The 25,944-nt window shown below is 42.5% G+C and overlaps 1 protein-coding gene across 1 annotated transcript in view; it reads left to right on the top strand.

Annotated features, from left to right (window-relative positions):
- The first annotated feature begins 1,289 nt into the window (after nt 1–1,289).
- The window catches only part of LOC144595148 (kelch-like protein 1), a 276,933-nt gene continuing 252,278 nt past the window's right edge, over nt 1,290–25,944 (top strand). Inside the window, exon 1 of the mRNA XM_078402262.1 lies at nt 1,290–2,319. Coding sequence (XP_078258388.1) covers nt 1,898–2,319 — 422 coding nt within the window. The 5' untranslated portion in view covers nt 1,290–1,897. The remainder of the gene's footprint in view (nt 2,320–25,944) is intronic.

The raw sequence follows: 25,944 nt of genomic DNA, 5'->3' as shown, positions 1-25,944 counted from the left end.
GATGTTTCGTTATGGTTTGGGAATAGCAAAATAGACGAGCTGTTCATTTGAGGAATAAATGACCTTTGCCGCAAAGGAGACTAGCCGGTGATATCCCAACACCCACCCCCTCCCTTGGCTATTAAGCCATTTGATTGCCCTGTAATGAATCTTCCCACTGTTTCGAGGTGTAGAGCTTGCAGTAAAACTGCGTGTGTGTGTGTGTGCGCTATGCAGCGGCAAGGCATTGAGAAACCCACAGCCTTCGTCAAAAAGAGCAAAGGGCTTTGCTTATGATGGTGAGCGAAGTGATCTGTATACTAAAACTCTCGTTTGTTCACTTGATCCTGAACTACAGCCAATACGGTACATGGTAGCGCAACAATTTCAGGTCCACCTCACCCACCGTCGTCCCGTGGAAGAATTTTAATTGAAATCGGTGTTATATTTTAAAAGTTATTCACATTTTAAAGTTTAAAAAACTGCGCATGTGCAGTTGGGGCTCCGTTGATCTGGTACTTACATAAGATGGCTGCCACATCCGCGCGTGCGCATAACAAACAGGAGGCGGGGGGAGGGAGAGAGAGGGGGAGGGAGAGAGAGAGGGGGGGAGGGAGAGAGAGGGGGGGAGGGAGAGAGAGGGGGGGAGGGAGAGAGAGGGGGGAGGGAGAGAGAGGGGGGAGGGAGAGAGAGGGGGGGAGGGAGAGGGGGGAGGGAGAGAGGGGGGGAGGGGGGAGGGAGAGAGGGGGGAGGGGGAGAGAGGAGAGAGGGGGAGAGGGAGGGAGAGAGAGGGGTAGGGGACGGGGGGGAGGAGGAGGGGGGGGGAGGAGGAGGAGGAGGAGGGGGGAGGAGGAGGGGGGGGGAGGAGGAGGAGGAGGGGGGAGGAGGAGGAGGGGGGAGGGGGAGGAGGGGGGAAGGAGGGGGAGAGGAGGAGAGAGGAGGGAGGAGTGGGTGGAGGAGAGGGAGCAGAGGGGGGAGAGGGGGGAGAGGGGGGAGAGGGGGGAGTGGGAGAAGGGGGGAGAGGGTGGAGTGGGAGAAGGGGGGAGAGGGTGGAGTGGGAGAAGGGGGGAGAGGGTGGAGTGGGAGAAGTGGGGGGAGGGTGAGTGGGGGAGTAATGGTTGCTGCACCAATGCAGGAGTGGTTTGTGCCCAACCCATCCACTTGGTCTAGGTGTCAAGAAAGACGGGGTGGACCCTCTCGCTAAACTCAGTGGCTCGTTTTAATTGCTCGCTGCGTGGCAGCTGCCATGAAATAAGCTAAGAAGCCCGCTCGCTCGCTCGCTGTGGGATTACTTGTCTGATGCACCGAGATTCTCGTAGCATCTTAATTTGGCAAAGCAACCTTGTTAAAGCCTAATATGTAACACGAGAGGACTCGAAACCCCTCTGCCACTGGGACTCGTTGGCAGGCTTCAGAACACATCCCCGTTACAGAGTGGAGTGGAGTGGAGGGAGGGGAAGAGAGATAGGTCTGGTCCCGGGGCACGGTGTGTGCCTGCCTGCCTGCGTGATAATATACTGTCTTCAGCAGCACCTGCCAGGGACCCAGATTGGTGAAGCTCTGGAAGACGATGATGTAGGTGACCCTGCTCATCTGGCTGCATGTTCCCAGTGTGGAAATCCTCTCGTTGCACAGCGGTGCGGGGCAGGTAGTTAAAGTGATTTGTTGCAAGCAGGGTAACCTCGTGATTTGCTGGGAGTGTGGCTTCGATAGTTGGTGTGTGTCTGTGTGTGGGAGGGAGAGGGAAGAGGGGCTTCTGCCTGAGCTCTCTGTGAAGGCAGGACTCGCACACTGTGTGTGTGTGGAGCCGGACACGCTTTACTGGCCGCACTTCTCTTTCACCTGGATCTTCCTTGAAGTTGCGAGAGTCTAGACACCCGGGTGTCTCACCCTCCCCTCACCACCTCCACGGGTAAACATGTCGAGCTCGGGGAGAAAAGAGTTCGACGTGAAGCACATGCTGCGTCTCCGCTGGAAGTTGTTCAGCCACCAGTCTCCCAGCCCGGTGGCTGAACGCGGTGGTGGCGGTGGCGGTGGCGGGGGCTACCTGCAGCCGCAGGAAGGCTACGAGAACTGGGGCAACAGTCAACAGGGTCGGCTGAAGAACCACAGCTTCTGGAAGAAAGGCAATGGCATTCTGTTGCCGGCGCCCTGCCGGGCCGCCGCCGTGGAAAAGCAGGCACTGCCACAGCAGCGCGCCGTCTTCTACATGGAGACGCTGGAAGAGGTCCCCCACACCCTTGAGTTCACCAGGGAGAGCAAGCCATCTCTGGAAGAGGTGAAGGAGGAACTGGCCACCACCGACTGCTGCCAGGGAGCCGAGGACGGATGCATGCACAGGTAACAAAAAAAAAACAACAAAAAAAAACAAACTCCAGCACACAACTTGATTTAACTTTAAAGAACCACTACTGTGTTTCACCCCCCCATTGCATCATCAGATTTAAAAAGTACAAGAGGAGGGAACATACCGAGGGTCTATCCGTGACAGAATAAGTCCCAACACAACACTTGCATCCAGACACAGAGCAGAGGCAACATTTGAAACCAGTAATAAAATGCACAGAGAAACAAGGAACTGCAGGTACTACTGTCCAAAAAAAAAAGACACAAAGTGGTGGAGTAATTCATCGTGTCTGGGGAGCAGCAGGGAGAGGTGACATTTCGAGTCGGGACCCCTTCTTCAGACATAAAATACACACAGTCGGATCAACATAAGCGCACCACACTTTGAATGTTATCCAGAAACTAAGTTCTCCCAATGCTTCTGACAAGAGTTAAATCCAGTGTCAACTGTGCACTGTTCGTAGGAGCTGAACGACAGAAATACTAGTTTTGATTTGAGTTTGGTAATTCAGTAAAAATTACTCCCCGGTTCAGCGGGTGAGATGTAGAACTCTTCCGACTGTGCACGGTCAACCTCTCCAGTCCCATGACGTGCCTCTGTCTCACAGCTGAGTAATTGTCCTCTGGAGCAGAAGGAAAGGAAAGCTCGCCTTTCTCTGCATTCGCTGGCATATCCAGCGATCAATTTTAAAACGGCATCGGTAGAAAAATGTACATGTTGATCTCTTGCGCAGATGTCTGAAGTGAAATTAAATTGTTTAAGGAGGGAGGTGTATTCTCAGCCTCTTAGGTGCAACGCTGAGGAATAATCTCCCTGCTTCCACTGGCTAGTGTCCTGCACAGTATGTTTGTTCAGTGTGGTCTCAGATAACCCCTGAATCTAGATGGGCAACCTGGATAGTCTATTCATCTCTTTAGTCCTTAATTATGTCTTATTTTGACCCTATCTAATATCCTCAAGTTAATCATATGCACAGGAATTGTGAGGTACAGGTACAACACAAAGTAACTAATGAGTACAGTACCAAGTGAAACATATCAGGGTCTAGAAAATCACAGGTACAGAGGCTCAGTCACACTTTGAATTACACACGAATCACACACAAACTACACATGAACTACATACGAATCACACACAGAAAAGACTGTCCAAAATACAATACAAATACTGTACAAATTACAATTATAACGAAAGTCCATGGTCGTGCAAGAGGTGGTCTATAGTGTTCCATTGCCTGCATAGAATTAGGGATGTGCAGGTCAATTCAAGAACCTGACAGCTATAGGAAAGTTACTGTTCCTGATCCTGGTGGTGTGTGACTTCAAGCTTCTGAACCTCCTGCCCAATAATAGCAGGAAGAAGAATGGTGCGGATCCTTTGTTCTTGAGTCAGCACATTGTCTAGATACTTTTGACGGTGTGGAGGGCTGTGCCTGGAGAGGTGCAGAATGAGAACTTGGTTTGATTATCTGTTTCTATCCAAATCATTAGATGATTCCAGCCATAATGTTGCAACTACTGGTCCATCTATCAGTGCAAAAAGAGCAATCATAAAACCTTCCAGTCTGAAGTGTTTAGTACATGTGCAACATATATGACTATGAAGCCATTGATGAAAGCGCAGCCCATGTAACATAACTATAAGGTTGTTGGGGTTCATTAAAATCAATATTGTTTAACAGTAAATAACATCTCGGGAGCTTTTGACCAAAGCCGGTGTTTGCATCTCCCCTCCCCCCTTATAACCCCCCCCCCCCGGGATTTATGTTGCATACAGCACTAGTTGTTTGCTATAAAATAAAGTGCTGGAATAACTCAGCAGATCAGACAGCATCTTCAGCTTTTTGAATTTAAACAGTTGTCTTATCTTTGGTCAAAGATGGACATAAAAAGCTGGAGTAACTCAGCGGGACAAGCAGCATCTCTGGATAGAAAGGATGGGTGACGTTTTGGGTTGAGACCCTTCTTCGCCTTCTATGTCTTATCTTTGGTCTTCAGGTTCCATTTAAGTGGCGTTATTAAAAGGAATCCTGTTGTGCACAGAAGTGATCAAAGGAAGAATTGGCTCTTCAGTTAAGGAATTATGTAGTTACTTTTCACACTTGGTTTCAAGGTACTAAATATTCCACCCTTTCTTTGCAATTAAAAATCTATTGCGTTGGTAAATATTTACACAGCAAGTGTAATTTTTACATTCAAATTGAAAATGTGGGCTTGACTTTAAATAATTAACGACAACTAAGCTTATTCCTTTCTGAAACCTATATTAAAAATAACTGAGAAATAAGCTCAGGAAACCAAAGGTGGTCTTTTGTTAATATACCATACACAGACATAAATTAGCTTGTTTTGTTAACAAAAGCACTTGATTATCAATGAGTGGATGTATAAATGGAGTAAAGAGTAAAATCAGATGCTGTTGAGTTTTGGTCCTGATGGTAACAGAAGAATGATTTTACCTTCTGTAATATAAATGATGTGAGTGAAGTTTTGATATTATTTTCATTAATTTCAACCTTTTAAAATGAACACAATTTGATGTTGCCTCGAGTAATACTTGAATGGAGTAATATTAATGAAACTCAGTTGGCAGGAATCTCACTAAATTGAGTCTCAATGGACAACAGTTCCTATTAGTTTCTGGATGTGACCATGTAGTTACTTCTGATTTCTTGAATTCTACTTCTCTGAATTGTTTTCATTTTCTCTTGAAGTCATGGCTTATGGAACAAAAAAATGTGTGGCACAGTGATAAGTCATTGTTCCATGCTTGTGTATCTGCTTCACAGTAGCTTCTCATTCCTCCATTGAGCCCATTCTGCATGAACTGTGTTCTTCTAACCCTTGCATTTATTGTCTTGCCCTATAAAAAAATAAACATCTATGCTATTCTATTCAACAACGAGGGAAGTCATCCAAAGAAAAATGGAGAATTAAAATGGAAATGTTTAATAGAGAAAAATACCTTGGTGTTTTAGTGGGGCACTATCAAATGGAATTTGATAACAACTTAAGGAAGCTTGAGATATACAAAGCAAAGCTAGGTTTTAAGGGGCAAGATGTTGATTCTGCTTTGAAACCAGACCTTGTGGTCTTGGTGCTTGATGCAGGAATTAAATTTGGAGATTATTAAAAGACTACAATTAGAGGTAAAATATCTGAAAAGGATTGTTGAGATATTAAATTGTGAAGTTATTAGCTTGAAACAAGGTTGTGAATTATATGAGAGATTTGGATCCATTAGGAGCCAATTTAAATCTGAGAACGGGGATAATGGGAAACAAGGTTAAGTTTAAGTTTGTTTTCTTTGGCAATACTTATTTTGAGAATCAACAGCTTAATTTTCAATAGCTTTGTTTACAAGGGTGTGGAACAGGGCAGATGGGATCAAATTACAGTAAAGGTATGAAGTTGAGGCACGAGTTTGGTTGGGTAATGTAATGGAGCAGAAATATGTGGTTGTAGAGACAATAATACAGCAAGGAAATGGGTCCTTTGGTCCAACTTGTTCATGCCGACCAAGATGTCTATATGAACTCATTCTGTCTGTCTGCATTTGTCCCATATCTCTCTAAACATTTTGAATAATGTATTTGTCAAAAATTTTAAACATTATACTTGTACCCATCTCTAGAGCTTCCTCTCGCATTTTGTTCCATATACACACCACCCTCCAGAAAAAAATGCTCCTTGGATCCCTTTTAAATCTCCCTCCCTCTCTCCCCCACCTTAAATATATGCCCTTTAATTTTAGACTCCATTACCCTTGGAGAAGGACTGTGACCTTCCATTCTATTTACAACCCTCATTATTTAATATACCTCTAAGGTCACCCCTCAATCACCTACATTGATGGGTGGAAGAAATGTCCCAGCCTATTCAGGCTCTTTATAACCCAAGCCCATCAATTTTAGTAAAATCCTCTTGATTTTTTTCTGCACCCATTCCAGATTAATGACATTCTTCCTGTAGCTGGGCAACCAAACTGTGCACATTACCTCAAGCATGGTCTCACCAATGATTTGTGTAATTGCAACGTAATGCCCCAAACCCTGTCCTCAATGCTCTCACTGAATAAGGAAAGCCAAGCAAACACCTTTGCCATCCTGTCTACATGGGTTGACAGTATGTCATTTAAACATAGAAACATAGAAAAATATGTGCAGGAGTAGGCCATTCAGCTCTTCGAGCTGGCACCGCCATTCAAGATTCAAGATAGCTTTATTGTCATCCAAATTGGACGAAATTCAGTCACCCACAGTCCAACAACAAAAGCATCAAAACAGGCATTAAAATTACATGATTCAATATGATCATGGCTAATCATCTAAAATCAGTACCCCGTTCCTGCTTTTTCCCCATATCCCTTGATTCCTTTAGCCCCAAGAGCTAAATTTAACACTCTCTTGAAAACCATCCAGTGAATTGGCCTTTAATGTTTTCTATGGCAGAGAATTCCACAGATTCACAACTCTCTGGGTGAATTATTCTTCCCTCATCTCAGTCCTAAATGGCCTACCCCTTATTCTTAATCTGTAACCTCTGGTTCTAGACTCCCCCAACATCAGGAACATTTTTCCTGCATCTAGCCTATCTAATCCTTTAAGAATTCTACATGTTTCTATGAGATCCCCTCTCATCCTTCCAATAAATTCCAATGAATACAAGCCCAGTCAACCAGATGTTTTCAAGAGAGAGTTAGATTTAGCTCTTTGGGCTATGGGAATCAAGGGAAATGGGGGAAAAGGCAGAACGAGGTACTGATTTTGGATAGTGTAAGAAAATAACTGCAGATGCTGGTACAAATCGAAGGTATTTATTCATAAAATACTGGAGTAACTCAGCAGGTCAGGCCGCATCTCAGGAGAGAAGGAATGGGTGACGTTTTAGGTCCAGACCCTTCTTCAGACTGATGTCAGGGGGGCGGGTCAAAGGAGGGATATAGGTGGAGACAGGAAGATAAAGGGAGAACTGGGAAGGAAACAACTTCTTTACATCGGCGAAACCAAACGCAGGTTCGGCGATCGTTTCGCTCAACACCTTCGCTCAGTCCGCCTTAACCAACCTGATCTCCCGGTGGCTGAGCACTTCAACTCCCCCTCCAACTCCCGGTCTGACCTTTCTGTCATGGGCCTCCTCCAGTGCCATAGTGAGGCCCACCGGAAATTGGAGGAACAGCACCTCATATTTCGCTTGAGCAGCTTGCAGCCCAGCGGTATGAACATTGACTTCTCCAACTTTAGATAGTTCCTCTGTCACTCTCTTCCCCTCCCCTCTATCTTCCTGTCTCCACCATTATCCTTCCTTTGTCCCGCCCCCCTGACATCAGTCTGAAGAATGGTCTCGATCCGAAACGTCACCCATTCCTTCTCTCCTGAGATGCTGCCTGACCTGTTGAGTTACTCCAGCATTTTGTGAATAACTACTGATTTTGGATGATCAGCCATAATAATATTGAATGGCGGTGCTGGTTCTAAGGGCTGAATGGCCTACTCCTGCACCTATTTTCTGTTTCTATGACCTATTATTTAATCATATGTCAGTCCCGCCATCGCGGGAATTAACCTGGTGAACCTCTGCTGCACTCCCTCAATAGCAATAACGTCCTTCTTCAAATTGGAGACCAACATTTCACACAATATTCCAGGTGCAGTCTCACCAGGGCCCTATACAACTGCAGTAGGACCTCCTTGCTACTATACTCAAATCCTCTCGCAAAGAAGGCCACCATGCCATTAGCTTTCTTCACTACCTGCTGTACCTGCTTGGTTACTTTCAGTGACCGATGTTCAAGCACACCCAGGTCTCATTGTACCTCACCTTTTCCTAATCTGATACCATTCAGATAATAAACTGCCTTCCTGTTCTTGCCACCAAAGTGGATAACCTCACATTTATTCACATTATACTGCATCTGCCCACTCACTCAACCTATCCAAGTCACCCTGCAGCCTCCTAGCATCCTCAGCGCAACTCGCACTGCGACACAGCTTTGTGTCATCCACAAACTTGGAGATGTCACATTTAATTCCCTCCTCTAAATCATTAATATATAATAATATATAATATTAAGATAAAATTTGACACCAGGATTTGAATTAATGAGTCTATTTTGAGAGACATGTCAGCACCAGGGATGTAGATATAAATGGTGGGTGACCAGAGTCGGACCAGACTATCATGTAGTGAAACATATCCATGTGCTAGTTAATTAAAACAAATGATGATTTCTAGCTGGTAAAAATGACTGGGTGTTTTGTATTTTTTTGTTTTGTTTTCATACACTGCTTTTTTCTTTTTATCTTTGCAAATTGTGATTGAGCAATGGTCCCAATCAAGATCCTGAGCACAATGGATGGCATCTTTTCATTTCCTTCCTTTGGACTTGCTTGATATATGAACAGTGTTACCCTTCAGCTCGGAGCTTGTCTTAACCAATGGGCAATTGGTTAACTAATAATTGGTAGTCTTTGACTTACTTTTCATTGTACCTCTGTGCACGTGACAATAGATTAAACTAACTAACTAGCCAGTGGGTGCAGAGTGACCAAAAAAAACATCCAAGCTAAGGTTTATTATCCTGGATTTCATGGCCTGGATTGACAACTCAAATGTACAGGAACAACAGAGATTTGCAGAGAATGGTAGACATGGCCCGGTCCATCACTTATATTGATCTCCCCGCTATCAAAAGGATCTACAGGAGGCACTGCTGCAAAAAAAAGCCAATATCATTGAAAAACCCATACCACCCTGCTCACTCTTGCATGTTGCTATTTCCACGAGGAGGAACGATTCAGGAGCCTGTAAACAGAGACCAACAGGTTGAAGAGCAGCTTTTCCACCAGAAACCAGCAGTCTCTTGAACATCACACAACACAAACCATTATCTCAGCAATTTTGATCTGCAATAGGGTGTGTTTTGTTTGCATAACAGACTTTTTGCACTATTATAGTTGCCTAGTATTAAGTTCACTCATTTATTGTATGATTTATCATAACTTTATCTGTGTTATTAACTGTGTTAGTGGGTCAATTAAGTTGCAGGAGGTAAGAATGTTACTGTCTCAATCTCCTAATCGACTTAATTGCGGCCCTGCATTTAAAAAAAACCCTGTAGCTTTTCTGTAACTAACACTATTTCTTTCTCCTTTTACACTTTCCCCTGTATTTGTGTATCATTTGATTATATTCATACATGGTATGATTTGCATACTTTGCTCGCAAAACAAATATTTTTCACCATATGTAGGTACCCAGGACAATATCTATAACCAAATTTGATGGGATGGGTAAAGAGGCTTTACTCCAATTATACAGGGCTCTGATGAGATCAAAATAAGAGGTCAATTATTTAGGACAGTGGTGAGATGACACATCATCCAAGAGGTTTTGAATCTTTTGAATTCTCTACTCGAGAGGGCAGTGGAAGTACAATTACTAAGAACATTTAGGAGAGAAACAATTTTTTTTGAAGAGGGATAATAAGAATGGATAGGATTAGTGACACTAAGGATTTTAAACAGAATTGGTGATTGGAAAACAGGTTCATGGGGTCAAATGGCCTACTCCTGCTTCTCTTTTGTATGTTCTTACCAAAGCCGATTTAATATTACCACTCCAAGGGAAAATGTATAAATACTTAAAAGCCAAGGCTCTGGAGAAAGTGCTTTTCCTTGTTCTCTTTGTGAGAGCTGGCACAGCCATAATGAAATGAATGGCTTCTATCCAGTTCGACTTTCTATAATTTTTCAATTTTTTAAAAAGATAAATGGGAGCGTCGACTTTTTGTTTTAGAAAATAAAAAGATCCCGAGGCATGGGCTAGTGAGGCATCGCCAAGTTTCATTGGAAACGCAGGCCGATTAAAATCTTGTATGAGGGAATCAAGTAGTAGATTTGATTTTCTTGGAAAACAGCCCACAGATTTTTGTTGGAGATTTTTCATTCCAATAGATATACATTAAACACCATTTACAATACAGTGCAATCGGATGGAAATTATGCATTTGGTGATTGGGGAATAAAAGAACATTGGGGAATTAAAAAATCATGTGGTTGACACACTAAAAAAAAATCAATCACCTGTTCAGCACTTTATCGAAGCAGATCTTATTCAGAAAACAGAATTGCAAATCTTTTCTCCCTATTAGGCTTTCTTCTCTTACGCCAACAAAGGTGGCCATTGGGCCCATTGGATCATATTGGCACCCAGAGGAGCAAATCTATTAATATCTGTTAACCCTATAACTTGCTATCTCTCATTCCCATCAACTTTCATTTGAATCTCTTGCCATTTACCTACTCAAGCAAGTAATTTACAAGAGCCAAGTCCCTAACAGCGTATCATTGGGATGGGGGAGGAAACCAGAGTACTTGGCAGAAGCCTTTGTGCCCACAGGCAGAGCATACAGAATGTATGCAGTGAGCATACAGAAACTCAGAGAGAACATTCATTGCCGGGATCAAACCCAACTCCCTGGGGATGCATTATCAGCAGCTCTAACGTCTGTGCCATTATGCTGCCCGATTTGCGGAATTTCTGAAGACACCTCTTGTGATTTGCATTTAGATATGCACCCCACAGAGAATTGGTGAGCCAACGTGAAAAATAAGAATGATATGTAGCTCGCTTTTGTTGCCAAATAGAAGTCCTGCAATTTGTTACTGCACAAATATATATATATTTTTTTGTTGCTATTTAATAGGTTGTTGTTATCGCACTCCAGCATGATTGCAATTTAGTAATAAAGTTGCCACCAGGCCAGTTTCTCCTTTCGCTCCCACTTGTTGACATAAATCACTTTCATTCAACTCTATTTCAGCAGCTACACTGCAGTCAAAGTCAATTTATGACATGAAACAAAAACTATGAAAGGAAAGACCAGTCAAACAGTAAGTGCAGATGTGCGAGGATGTTGCCAGGACTAGAGGGTCTGATTTGTAGGCAGAGGTTGAGTAGGCTGGGACTCTATTCCTAGCAGTGCAGGAGGATGAGGGGTGATCTTACAGAGGTGTAGAAGATCATAAGATGAATAGATCGGGTAGATGCAGTCTCTTGCCCAGAGTAGGTGAATCGAGGACCAGAGGACATAGGTTTAGGGTGAAGGGATAAAAATTTAATAGGAATCTGAGGGGTAACTTTTTCACACAAAGGGTGGTGGATGTATGGAACTAGCTGCCAGAGGAGGTAGTTGAGTCAGAGACTATCCCCACATTTAAGAAGCAGTCAGACAGGTACATGGATAGGACAGGTTTGGAGGGATATGGACCAAATGCTGGCAGATGGGACGAGTGTAGCAGGGACATGGTGGCCAGTACGGCAAGTTGGGCCGAAGGGCCTGTTTCCACACTGTATCAATCTATGACTTTAAGTAGACCAGATCTGGGAAGGATTAGATTGGTTCAAAAGCAAAGTCTGGGATAAATATTAATATTGTAGAAGGTCAATATTAGGTCAGCAGGCCAGGAAGCAATTGTGAAGGGAGAACCAGAGTTAACATTTCAAATCATAGAGTAACACAGTGTGGAAACAGGCCCTTCGGCCCAACTTGCCCATGCCAATCAACATGTCCCAGTTACATTAGTCCCACCTGCCTGCATTTGGTCCATATGCTTTTAAACGTATCCTATCCATGTACCTGTCCAAATGTTTTTTAAACTTTGTGTAAGCACCTGCCTCAACTACCTCCTCTGTCAGCTTGTTCCATATACCGAACAACCATTGTGTAAAAAGAAATTGCCCCTCAGGTTCCTATGAAATCTCTCTCCCATAACCTTAATCCTATGTCCTCTGATTTTTGAAATCAATGAGCTTTCATCTGAATTGGAAGAAATCTGGAGATAAGGAGGGGAGGGAGAGGGAGAGAGGATACAAGGGAAGGGAGGTGAAAGAAAAAAGACTATAAATGACAAACGTTGATAGAGTAAGGTCGAAGTAGGCAGTATAGATTAGCTGCTATCCTGAGAAAGTTGTTGGTTAAGATATCCTGCTTCTTATTGACAACAGGATGCAAAGTGTAAAACTGTGATGGCTTGTTAATTTAAAAATTGGCATGGAAGGACAGGAATAGGCGGCAATGTCACTTGAGCCTGCCCATTCAATAAATTCTGATGGGACAGGAAAATTTGCAGATGCCTCTCAGCTCCTGAGATACAATTTCAATGTTGTCAATGCATTGTCTGTCACTGCGAGAGTTTCCTCTGGGTGCTCCAGATTACTTCCATATTTAAAAGATGGTGGCTTCATTGGTTCACCTCCAATGACCCAGCAACCACAATTTCCTGAGGTAGAAAATTCCAATGAATCACTAACTTTGTGAGAAGAAATTCCTATGTACTTCAGTTTATACTCCACAATACCTTGTATGTTTTAATAAGATAATTCTCATTTTTCTGAACTCCAAAGAATGTACATCCAATCTGCCTCATCTATGTTATTTGGACACAAAATACTGGAGCCTGGTGAAGTACACTGGTCTGCTTCTAATGCTACTATTTCCTTTTGGCAATAAAAAGAGACAAAAACTGGAGAAACAAGGAACTGCAGATGTTGGTTTACACAAAATGACACAGTGCAGGAGTAACTCGGTGGGTCAGGCAGGATCTCTGGAGAACATGAAAATGTACAAACTAGGAACTGCTGATGCTGGTTCTCAAAGTGCTGGAATAATTCAGTTGGTCAGGCAGCATCTCTGGAGGCATCTCGGTCTGAAGAAGTATCCCGACCGGAAACGTCACTTATCCGTGTACTCCGGAGATGCTGCCTGACTTGCTGAGTTACTCCAGCACCTTGTCTTTTTGGAGCTAAAATGCTATGCCCAGTACTCCACGTGGCCTCACTAACACCTGCATCATTACAAGAAAACTTCTCTAATACAACCCCTTTGCGACGGAGACCAATATTTCATTTATTGTTCGTAATTGCTAAGGTTTTGTGATTAATGTACAATAATTCATGTACATGAATCATTGTACAATACCTTGTACTCTGTGATTCTTGTACAAGAATAACTTTTGAGTCTATGGGTCCCCACCTGAAATGTCACCTATCCATTCCCTCCACAGTTGCTGCCTGACCTATAGAGTTACTCCAGCACTTTGTGTTGTACTCAAGATTCGAGCACCTGCAGTTCCTGGTGTCATGAGAATACCTTGATCTCTTCATTCATTTTCAGCTTCTTTCCTTTTGCATAATCTGTTTGCTGATTTCTTCTATGGGAGTGAATGGCCTCCAAATAAGATAGATGGCTGTCAGCCTCGGGTCTGCTTTTCTGCCTGTTTCCCATAACTTTTGATTCTCTGTGGTCCAAAAAGATATTTGATCTTTACTTAATAACTCACCACTCCTGTTGTGAATTTCATACTAACCCTCGAAGAGAAGAGATTTCACCTAATTTCAAGCTGTCAGGAGGCTGTGCCGCAGTTCTTAGCTCCCATACCGGGGAGATATTTTCACAGCATCTTCACTGTCTGACTGTCCTGATGGTGCGCAGAGAGAGATAATAAATTGGATTAATTTCATTGTCATTAAATGAAAATAACATTTTTAAGTGACAATTACTTGTTCCAATTACCTCTACATTTATTGCAGGCGAACAAGGATTGCTGTTGTCAATGTGGAAACATGATAATGCAATTGTTTTTATCTTTTGTGTACACGGCGGCACGATGGCGCAGCAGTAGAGTTGCTGCCTTACAGCGAATGCAGCGCCGGAGACTCGGGTTCGATCCTGACTACAGGCGCCGTCCGTACCGAGTTTGTACGTTCTCCCCGTGATCTGCGTGGGTTTTCTCCGAGATCTTCGGTTTCCTCCCACACTCCAAAGACGTACAGGTATGTAGGTTAATTGGCTGGGCAAATGTAAAAATTCTCCCTAGTGGGTGTAGGATAGTGTTAGTGTGCGGGGATCGCTGGGCGGCGCGGACCCGGTGGGCCGAGGGGCCTGTTTCTGCGTTGTATCTCTAAAATCTAAAAAAAAATCTAAATTGCAGTCCTTTTATAATTCTTTCTGTTTCTATAAGATCTCCTCTCATCCTTCTAAACTCCAGTGAATACAAGTCTAGTCTTTTCAATCTTTCCTCATATGACAGTCCCGCCATCCCAGGGATCAATCTCGTGAACCTACGCTGTACTGCCTCAATTATGTAACAAACAGATGTAACAAAACTCCTGCTAATATCCATGGGGGCTTTGACAGGAGGTAGTTCAGACCCCAGTTTTTCCCTATGTGTGGGGCCTCCATGCTACACTGCCCAAGACCCTGTTCTTTGCCCAGGCTGTTTACTGATTCAAGAATGCTAAAGATTAGCACTGTAAACATCCCACCCAAGTAAGAACAGGCAGGTGAGGACTCATGCAGGAAGCGTAGTAATGTTGTTAACCCTTTATGATGCAATAGTCAATATCAAAATGGATGAAAATTGTGAGGTATTTTCATTTACAGTAAAATGCCGTTAAATCTCATGGTTGTTTTTGCTTCTGTTTAATCTCTGAATGTTAAGACTGCGAGTCCACACACACATATTTGGGAGTAAAACAGGAATGGGCACAATATTTTAGATGTAGTATTAGTCAGGTTGACTCCATAAAGGTCTTGGCCCCACTGCTAAATCTGTGGGTCTCTTCTAATTATTTGAGCACCTCTGTAATTTGCATAGCTTGGAGACCTATAGTTAATTTATATAAAATACATAAGGATTAACCACATGGAATTTTATAGACATGCTGGTAGACACAAAATGCTGGAGTAACTCAGCGGGTCAGGCAGCATCTCTGGAGAGAAGGAATGGGTGATGTTTCGGGTTGAGACCCTTTATAGACATGCTCGCTGGCAGCCAAAGTAATGTGACTATTAATTTATATTAAATGAAACAGCATGGATGGGAGATTTCATTGGATTCTACGGTAGTCATTTCCAGAGCAGCTTGGTTCTCATTAGCTGACAGAGCTGGCTGATATATCACTGCTGCCCTTCGTGATTGGAAGGATGTTAATCACAACGCTAGTTTAAAATGTCTGTGTAGCAGAGACCACGGACCAGTATCTCAGGACCATTTCCTATCACGCCAAAGACTCCTCCCTTTGTGTTCTTGCTGGTTCTCTTCTACTCAGTCCGTGCTCAGACCAAACCTCAGCACATAATCAATGTTGTCTGAGTTTAAACCAGCCTAAGAATTTGGGTATGAGGGCATACTGCTAATGCTAATTGTAATCCAGAATTTTAGATTAATGGCCCAGAGATAAGTAGTCAAATTCATGTCATTAATTAAATTAATCTGCAATTAAAAACTGATGTCAGTTTTATGACCAAAGGGCTATTAAATTGTTACAAAAACCAACCTATGCTCTTTTGGAGAAGGAGACTTTTACCTGCCCTAAATTTGTCAAGAAACTTGCAGAAGTGTGGTTGCTTCATACATCATTTAGGAATGGCTGATCCAGCTAATCAGTTCAAGGGCAATTAGGAATGTCCAATCAATGTTGAGCTGGTCACCAATGCCCACAGTCAGTGGATAAATTAAGCAGAAAAACTTTTTTTCTTGCTCAATTTGCAGATCAAACTAATTACTTAAACAAATTAAATCACTTTAATGTTCCAGTTGTCGATATGCTTATTTTACGGCAATGATTCCTTTACTCTGAAATAAAGGGTCATGTTTTTTTAATTTTAAAACTCTTTAAAAACTACTTTCTTGTATTCTCAAACTCCAGTGAGAAAAAGCTTTCCTGAAACATTATAAATCAGCTAACACATGTATCTGAAGTCTCGGAACACCATGATTAGTTTTTTTTAAACTTTCTATTTGTGAAAAACAGCTTGAGGGTGACTGCTTCCTAATGAAAAGTGAGGATGGAGCAAGCTGGCAGTGCAGTTTTAAGTAAAACTATAAATTTTGGAGATGTGAAATTATCAGGAATGCAATGAAGAATTTGCGCTGTTGCCTTCAGGAGAGAAAGAAAGGAAATTGAAGGCAACTTTGAGATTACTGCACTAAGGTTGCTTGTAAGAATTCCATTGCAGAATTATTCATCATGGGCAACTTTTTCTTTCCTCATTAACACCAGAGCTTTGACCTGTATTTACTGGTCTCTCAATGCCAGAGGAGGGAATCCATCATTAGAAGAATCCAGCGTCTAGCTAATCCTCCTGGAATTGAGACGCTTGCCTTGACGGGCAGCACGCTGATCTAATTGACTGATCTCCCCACAATGATTTATGTTGCAATGAGCAGTTTATTCTTATGAGCTAAATAAACGTTTTTGATGGATTGTGAGCACAGTATTTATAATGTTCAATTACATCTGAGCAAATGTTCAGTGAATCTAAATATATTTTGCATACAATGCAAAATCTTTAACTGTCTTTTTGCAAAAGAATATGTGGGAATTTGGTCTGTTCCAAGATCAATTTGACTTTTTCTAAACAAAATATAGCTGTGAAGTGTTGAGCCTCAAGCCTGTTTTACCTTTCACCACGGTAATGATGGCTCTGCATCTCAACACCACCTACCTGCCTCTGTAAGGCATCACTTAAAATACTTCTCCAACAAAAGTTTGACAATTTCAGTTCTGAATTGCTTGGCTCATACCCTCAACCTTACATGACCTTGGTGCTTTATAGGGAGTGTTGCTCAAATATCTACTATCCTTGTAGTGAACATCTCAGGAAATGCTCTCCTCTAAAATGGCATAGCTTAAATATTGTCAAATTTCTGGAGAGTTTCCCCAGCAGCAAGCTGGGGACCCTATTAACTTCTGCATCGCTTCAATGAATTAACTGCTACATGTGGGCCGGGATAATGGAACATAGAAAAGTACAGCACAAGAAGTTCATAAGTGATAGGAGTAGAATTTGGCCATTCGGCCTATCAAGTCTACTCCACCGTTCAATCATGGCTGATCTATCTCTCCCTCCTAACCTCATTCTCCGGCCTTCTCCGCATAGGCTCCTGTACTAATCAAGAATCTATTTCTGCCTTAAAAATATCCACTGACTTGGCCTCCAAAGAACTTTGGGCCACAATGTCTGTGCCAAACATGATGCTAAGTTAAGCTCTTTTTCTCTGCCTACATGATGATCAATATCCCTCCATTCCCCGCATATCTATGTGCCCATCTAAAAGCCTCTTAAATGCTACTTTTGTATCTGCTTCCACCGCGATCCCTGGCAGCATGTTCCAGGTGTAAAAGAAAAGTCAAAGGGAGTTTTTTTCACTTGAAATAATCAGGGGGTTGAGACATACATTGAGAAAGTGTTTAAATGGATGGCAACATTTTATTTTGAGATACAGCGTGGAAAGAGTCAGTTCAGTGCTCTGAAGCCCGCACCGATCCTCCATCACCCTTTCACACTAGTTCCATATTATCCTATTTTCACATCCACTCCCTACGCATTAGGGAAAATCTACTGTGGCCGATAAACCTACAAACCCGTACATCTATGGATTTTGGGAGCACCCAGAAGTGCTCACAGAGAGAAAGTGCAAACTCCACGTAGATAGCATCCGAGGTCAAGATTGATCCCGAATCTCTGGCGCTGTGAGGCAGCAGCTCTACCAGCTGTGCCACTATGGAACCCTATAAAACATAGTGGCCAAAAGGTAAATATTGGCCCCAATTTCCAGTTTTAATCTCTACACCACTGGCTCCCAGGCATGTTCATAATAGACCCCAAACTCTGGCATTCCTTTACAAAGCTCTGCTTTTAAATCCTTCAAGTACACTCCTTAAATCCCATAAACAGAATTTGGACATCTGACATCATTCTTAATATCTCCGCAGTCTAACGTTTGTTTGGTAATCCTCCTGTAAGGCATGCAGTGGTCGATTTGCATTGTCTTTCAGTATCCTTGAAGTCACCACGATAATGTGCAACTGTTTGCTTTCTTGCACATTATAAACTGGTAACTGAGGTTTATCTTTGTTCCCCTATAATTCCCAGGTCCCATAGTACCTGGCACAACAACCTTCTCCGGCAGCTCATTCCATGCACTCACTATCTTTTGAGTAAAAAAAAAAGTTACCCCTCAGGTTTCTATTAAATCCTTTCCCCTCACCTTAAAGCTATGTCTTCTGGTTCTCAGTTCCCCTACTCTGGGCAAGAGACTCTGTGTGCTTACCCGATCTATTCCTCTCACGATTTTGTACACCTTTATAAGATCATCCCTCATCCTCCTGTGGTCCAAGGAATGAAGTCCTAACCTGCTCAACCGCCCTATAACTCAGGCCCTCGAGTTCTGGCAACATCCTTGTAAATTCTCTTTATCCTATCTACCTGTGATGCCACAGGAACTATGCATCTAAACTCCTAAATCTCTTTGCTCCAAAACACGCCCCACAGCCCACCATTCACGATGCATGGCCTGCCCATATTAGACTTTCCAGAATGCAGCACCTCTCCTTTCTCAATATGAAATTCTGTTAACCGTTCCTCAGCCCATCTGCCCAACCGATCAAGTTCCTCCTGCAATTTTTGACAATCATCTTCACTATCTCCAATGCCAACCACTTGCGTGTCATTTGCAAACTAGCTAATCATGCCATGTATGTTCTCATCCAAATCATTGCCATACATTGATATAGATGACAATCAGTAACGGGCCCAGCACCAAACCCTAATGCACACCACTGGTCACAGGCCTCCAGTCGGAAAAGCAACCTTCCACCTTTACCCTCTGCTTCCTTCCATGAAGCCCATTTTCTATCCATTCAGCTATCTCTCCTTGGAGCCCATTTGCTCTAACCTTGCAGAACAGCCTACCGAGCATATGAATTTGCACAAGATCTTCATTGATTCCCGTTTTTTTAGAACAATTTTCATTGTTGCGAACCCTTTACAAATTAGGTTGCATTTCTGTTGGCCTTTAAATCCTTCCCTTGCAGTAAATATTGTTCTAGCATCTGATTCCTTAACCAGTTCTACCTGAAGGACTTCTAACTCATTAACTCGGCTGGCTCCTCATGAGACGATATGTGATCACTCCTTGGCAATAACTTTGTATGTAAAACAGACCTCTCAAACTTTCTGGTTCTTGATACCATGTCTAATTTTGCCATGGCACCAGCTTCTTTGGATCAAACAACATTGATTTATTCACAATTGGAATCAGAAAGAAATGGACAAAAAAAAATGTAATTACTGTTGTATTATTTTAAATAATTGTCAATCGCTCTAGTACTAGGATTTATTGTAGGACAAAAAGCTAAGTTAAAATGCAGAACTTAATTTAGTGGAAGGTCGACCCTGCCCATAGTTTATGCTGAGTCGATGCCTTAATAATCACTCTGTTAACCACAGAGAGAGGACGTGACTTTGTGAGATGGAAATAAAATATATTTCCTAGTTTCTATTTTCACTGAACTTTAAGCAGCAAGGCTATGAATAATTAAGGCAGCAAAGACTCTCCAAAGAATGACTAACAGCACTAACTGAGTGAAATGCTGGCAGGCTTTTTCTGATTTGTTACACTGTTTTCAGTCTGATCTGCTATGCACAGACATTACCAGAGACAAAAAGTGTAAAATGACCCCTCAACAATTCATTTTTAACTTTAAAAAAAAATGATAGTGACCACAGAATTAAAAAAAGTCTGATTTTTAATGAAAATCAAGAAAACTGTAAAGGTGAGTAATCTGAAAAGCCAAAATACTGGGGGGACTTGACAAGGCAGGTAGCATCTGTGGAGAGGAGATTTTCATTCTCAGTCCACACTAGTATAATATAGATGAATGCATATTTGTGCTTTTCAGTAGAGTAACCAAACAATCTCTGAGACTGAAGAGATATTGAGAATGATGACATAAAGGAGCAGAAAGAGGCAGAGGCTTTGTGTGGGACATCCATTGTTTGGGATCTATTCGGATGATGTCTGGCTGCCAGTGGTAAAAGGATTACAATTGAAGATATAGAGGGATCAACAATGGCAGGAATGGGAGTATTTAAGGTTAAAGAAGATTGCTGTAATGGATTTTGTAGGGAGGTTTGTAAACCATTTTAGCATTCTTACCTTGCATATGTGAGAGTCAGTGGAAGTGAACGATGGTGGAGAATGATTAATGAGGTGCGTGAGGGCATAACCAGCAAGAGTTGTGGTCCCTGGATGAAGGTGAGCAAGGAGGTATAGGGACAGGTGTTGCATCTCTCCTGCAGTTGCAGGGGAATGTACCTGGGGAGGGACTGGTTTGGATGGGAAGGGATTGCGTATGGACCGGTCTCTGGGGAAGGCAGGAAGGGGTGGGGATGGGAAGATATGACTGGTGATGGATCATATTGGTGGTGACGGAAATGTTAGAGGATGATGTGTTGGATGCGGAGGCTGGTGGGGTAAAATGTGAGGACCAGGCGAACTCTATTCTTAAGATAGACACAAAAAGCTGGAGTAACTCAGCGGGACAAGTAGCATCTCTGGAGAGAAGGAATGGGTGACGTTTCGGGTCGAGGCCCTGTTCTGTCTAGGGTGAGGAGGAGCAAGAGCACAACTACAGTACACAGAGGGGACATGGGTGAGGGATCTATCCATGACAGCAAGGGGTGGGAGGGGGTGGGGGGGGGGGGGGGGAGAATTACCTTTACTAAAGAACACGGACACCTCAGATGTTCTAGAATGGAACACTTCATCTTGGCAGCAGGGACGCCGGAGACAAAGAAATTGAGAGTCAGGGATAGGGTCTTTGCAAGAGGCAGGATGGAAGGAAATGTCGTCCAGGTAACTGTGGGAGGTGGTAGGTTTGTAGTAGACATCACTCAATAATCTGTCTCCTGTGATGAAGACCAAAGTGGAGATCACAAAAGTGGAGCGAGGTGTCAGAGATGGTTCAAATTAATTTTGGGACAGGGTGAAAGTAGTGGTAAAGTTAATTAAATCAATGAGTTATGCACAGGTGTTCCCTTCCCACCCAAACCACCCTTTCCTCGGGTGCTTTCCTCTGAAACTGCAGGAGGTGTAACACCTGTCCCTATATCTCCCCCTTCATCTCCATCCAGGGACCCCAACAGTTCTTCCAGGTGAGACTGAGGTTCATGTGCATTTCCTCCAACCTCATCTACTGCATCTGGTTTTCTCGATGTGGCTTCCTGTACATCGGCGAGACCCAGCGTAGACGCAGTAACCATTTCACTGAACATTCACATTCAGTCCGCCAAGGTCTGCGGGATCTCCTGGTTGCTATCCATTTTAACTCCTCTTCCCAATCCCATGCCAAGCTGTCTGTCCTGGTCCTCCATTGGCAGAATGAGGCAACGTGTAAACTGGAGGAACACCACCTCTATATTCTGCCTGAGTAGCTTGCAATCCAATGGTATAAACAGAGAAATCTCCAAGTTTAGCTACTTTCATAACCCTCCGCCCCCCCCCCCCCATGCCCTGCAACCCCCTTGGTCTCGCACCTATTCCACCTGCATTCCTTTCTCTAGCTTCACAGTTTGCAACTCTTTAATCCTCTTGTCTCGCACATTTTGTCTTTTAAATTATGGCCTTTGTCTAACCATCTAACCATCAAATAACCCTTACTTAAAGGCAGCAAAAGCTTACTTTAGTTTATTATTGTCAGGTGTACTAAAGTGTTACACTTGCCACGCCTGCAAACACTTGAGACTTTTTCCACACTCCTCCCCTGAGCTACCTGCATTTAACTTGCATTTAACCTGTTCCCCTAATCTATCACGTAGTATCAATACCCAAGATCATCACCAATTTGGTGCCGACTAAGCAGTTCTGCATTCTGTCGGTTCGATAGCAGTTCTGAGTTCTGTCGGTTCCAGGTCTACATCTTTCGATGCCATTCGCGTTTGGATTTTGGGTTTTCTTCAATACTTTTCGGAGAGCCTGCATTTGAGTCCTTTCTATTTCTGATCCTTCTGACACTAAAGTACAGTGAAAAAAGATGTTTTGTCGTGTGCTACCCACTCAGCGAAAGACTATACATGATTATAATCAAGTGTGCAGATATAGGAAAAAGCAAATAATGTTTAATGCAAGATTAAGTCCAGTCAAGTCTGATTAAAGATAGCCTAAGGATTTCCAATAAGGTAGGTGGTTGGCCAGGACCACTCTCTAGTTGGTGATTAAAATGGTTCAGTTGCCTGATAACAGCTGGCAAGAAAAACATCTTCCTTTACTTGTGCTAAGACACACCAATGTGCATTATACTGCGTTGGTCTATTGGTTGCCATTCTTTGTCTTGCCCCTCCTCTCTTCCAGCTTTATTTCCCTCCCTCCCCCTCCCTGCTACAATCAGTCTGAAGAAAAGGTCCCGATCCAAAACGCCACCTATCCATGTTCTCTTGAGATGCTGCTTGACCCGTTGCTACTCCAGCCTTCTGCATTTTTTGTAAACCAGCACCTGTGAAATCCTGTATGTGTGTCGAGGGGGACATCTGGAGATGAAGTGCTTTAGATACAACTTAGGGGGAGGCGAGCAGTTTATTTGTGTCATTTTCTTAAAGCCTTAAAGGAATAGTCATTCTAAATCACAGGATCAATAGACAATAGGTGCAGGAGTAGGCCATTCGGATCTTCGAGCCAGCACCACCATTCAATGTGATCATGGCTGATCATTTTCAATCAGTACCCTGTTCCTGCCTTCTCCCCATACCCCTTGACTCTGCTATCTTTAAGAGCTCTATCTAGCTCTCTCTTGAAAGCATCCAGAGAATTGACCTCCACTGCCTTCTGAGGCAGAGAATTCCACAGATTTACAACTCTCTGACTGAAAAAGTTTTTCCTCATCTCCATTCTAAATGGCCTACCACTTATTCTTAAACTGTGGCCCCTGGTTCTGGACTCATCCAACATTGGGAACATATTTCCTGCCTCTAACGTGTCCAATCCCTTAATAATCTTATGTTTCAATAAGATCCCCTCTCGTCCTTCTAATTTCCAGTGTATACTAGCCTAGTCGCTCCAGTCTTTCAACATACAACAGTCCCGCCATTCCGGGGATTAACCTAGTGAACCTATGCTGCACGCCCTCAATAGCAAGCATATCCTTCCTCAAATTTGGAGACCAAAACTGCACACAGTACTCCAGGTGCGGTCTCACTAGGGCCCTGTACAACTACAGAAGGACCTCTTCAAGATTCAAGATTCAAGATAGCTTTATTTGTCATCCAATATTGGATGAAATTCAGTCACCCACAGTCCAACAATAAAAGCATTAAATAGGCATTAAAATTACACAACCCCCAAACCCCCCAAAACACAGTCCAACAATAAAAGCATTAAATAGGCATTCAAATTACACAACCCCAAAAACACAGTCCAACAATAAAAGCATTAAATAGGCATTCAAATTACACAACCCCAAAAACACACAAAAAAAGAAACATCCATCAAAGAAACATCCATCACAGTGAGTCTCCTCCAGTCCTCTCCTCACTGTGATGGAAGGCCACAATGTCTTTCCCTTCTCCTGCTGTCCTCTCCTGCAGTCAGGCTGTTGTGGTTGCAGGCCGCGCCGGACGGTCCACAGCGGTCCACACCACTCCTATACTCAACTCCTCTTGTTATGAAGACCAACATTCCATTGGCTTTCTTCGCTGCCTGCTGTACCTGCATGCTTCCTTTCAGTGACTGATGCACTAGGACACCCTAATCTCGTTGTACATCCCCTTTTCCTAACTTGACACCATTCAGATAATAATCTGCCTTCCTATTCTTACCACCAAAGTGGATAACCTCACATTTATCCACAGTAAACTGCATCTGCCCACTCACACAACCTGTCCAAGTCACTCTGCAACCTCATAGCATCTTCCTCACAGTTCACACTGCCACCCAGCTATGTCTCATCTGCAAATTTGCTGATGTTACTTTTAATCCCTTCATCCAAGTCATTAGTTTTAATCCCTTCATCCAAGTCATTACTTTTAATCCCTTCATCCAAGTCATTAATGGATCATGGATCAGATTAGTTACAATCTTATTGTATGGTGGAGCAGGCTCAAGAGGCTGTATCACTTTTCCCTCCTCTACTATTATTCTTTAATCCGGATTATTTTCACAGCGGGATTGAAAATGTAATTTCAGAATAGCAACTTTATCACCCTACATTTTTTTCCTGGCACATAATAAACATAATAAATGAAAGAGCTTAAAGGCAGCAAAAGTGGATTGAAAAACATCATTATTTACTTGTGCTAATACACACCGATGTGTATTATACTATTTCCACTACCCTCAATGGAGCTAACATGTAGACAATAGCTATTATGCACAGCTGCAGCTATGTTGCAGATTTATTGCTGGACTGACGACAAATTCCTGCATCTTAATAAGTCATCAACAATATCCATTTGAAGACTTTTTTTGTTTATTTCTAGTTTGTTGAATGTGGATCAGGTATTGCCATCCTTTGTTCTGATTCCTCGTGATTTATAACTGATTGGTAAATATTATATTGCAGCCTTATTCCAACTGACATTATTATAATGTAATGTGTACTGCTGCAAAAGGAACATTGGTACCAATCCTCAAATGTGGTCTCTTTTCATCTTTTTAACTAAGCTTTCCTCTGCAGTTTGAGAACTTATTCTTACTTTATTTCTTTATGCTTTTTTCACTTTATTTGTTGATGAGCTAGTTGGAATTTGCTTTTATTCATCTAACCAATTTCCAATGGCTTATTTATTTTGACCAACGGAATATCTAAGACGGGAAAAATACAAAGAGTTGAAGGCACCAGCTCTGGGACTAGAGCAATCATCTGTAATCTTCTCTTATGAAAATGTTTGATGATAGAACTTGGTGTTGAATAATGCAAGAGAGTAGTGAAACAAATGTAATGCTTTGCATTTATGTGATATCTTTCTGTGCTAAAGTGCTTTACGACCAATGCACTAATTTTGAAATATGGTCCAATATATGCACAATAAGCTCCCACGATAATGTAGAGTACAGGACAGTTTGCCAAGGCTTTCTATACATTACAAATTAAACTGGTTTTATCAAACATTTGTGAAGAATTTCTCGCAGAGACAATTAAACATTTGGAATATCAATACACTTCAAAATAGCATGTTAGCCTTTAATACAGAAGATTGGATTATAAGAAATTTTAAATGCAGTTATTGCTGAACATTGGCGTGACTGCATCAGAGTCTCATTGTACAATTTGTGCATTGGTGCACAGTTTGATCATCTGACCTCAAGATTTAAGAGAGGGATGTCTAAGTGGAGAAGTTGTCTTATGAGGAGAGATTCCTTAGAATTTATAAGGTTGGGAGATATCTCAATGAAGCTTTTAAAATGCTGAAGTCACTCAACCAGGGTTGCTGCAGTGATGGTGTTTCCACTGCTACAAGAATATGGGAACAGAGCCAGAAGATAAATCGTTGGCCATTTGAGACTGAGATGAAAATAAATTTATTTACTCAGTGTTGCAATTATTTGGTGTTCTCTACCTCCCTGGGAGCTGTGAATATTCAGCCTGTGAAAATATTCCAGACTGAAGCTGTTGCACACCAGAGGAACCAAAGAAAATGGAGACAGCAGGAAAGAGACAATGAAGCAGAAGATTACTCATGATTCCTTTTCAAATTGAAAGAGGAACAGTCTGTTCACATCCTGTCTATCGAAAGAAGGTGTGACTGCTCATCCTTTAAGTGCTTACAGTGAATAC

This window comes from Rhinoraja longicauda, chromosome 7 (assembly GCF_053455715.1).
Source record: "Rhinoraja longicauda isolate Sanriku21f chromosome 7, sRhiLon1.1, whole genome shotgun sequence".
NCBI lineage: Eukaryota > Metazoa > Chordata > Chondrichthyes > Rajiformes > Arhynchobatidae > Rhinoraja > Rhinoraja longicauda.
The sequence above is the reverse complement of the archived record's forward strand: the minus strand, read 5'-3'. Positions and strand labels throughout refer to the sequence as shown.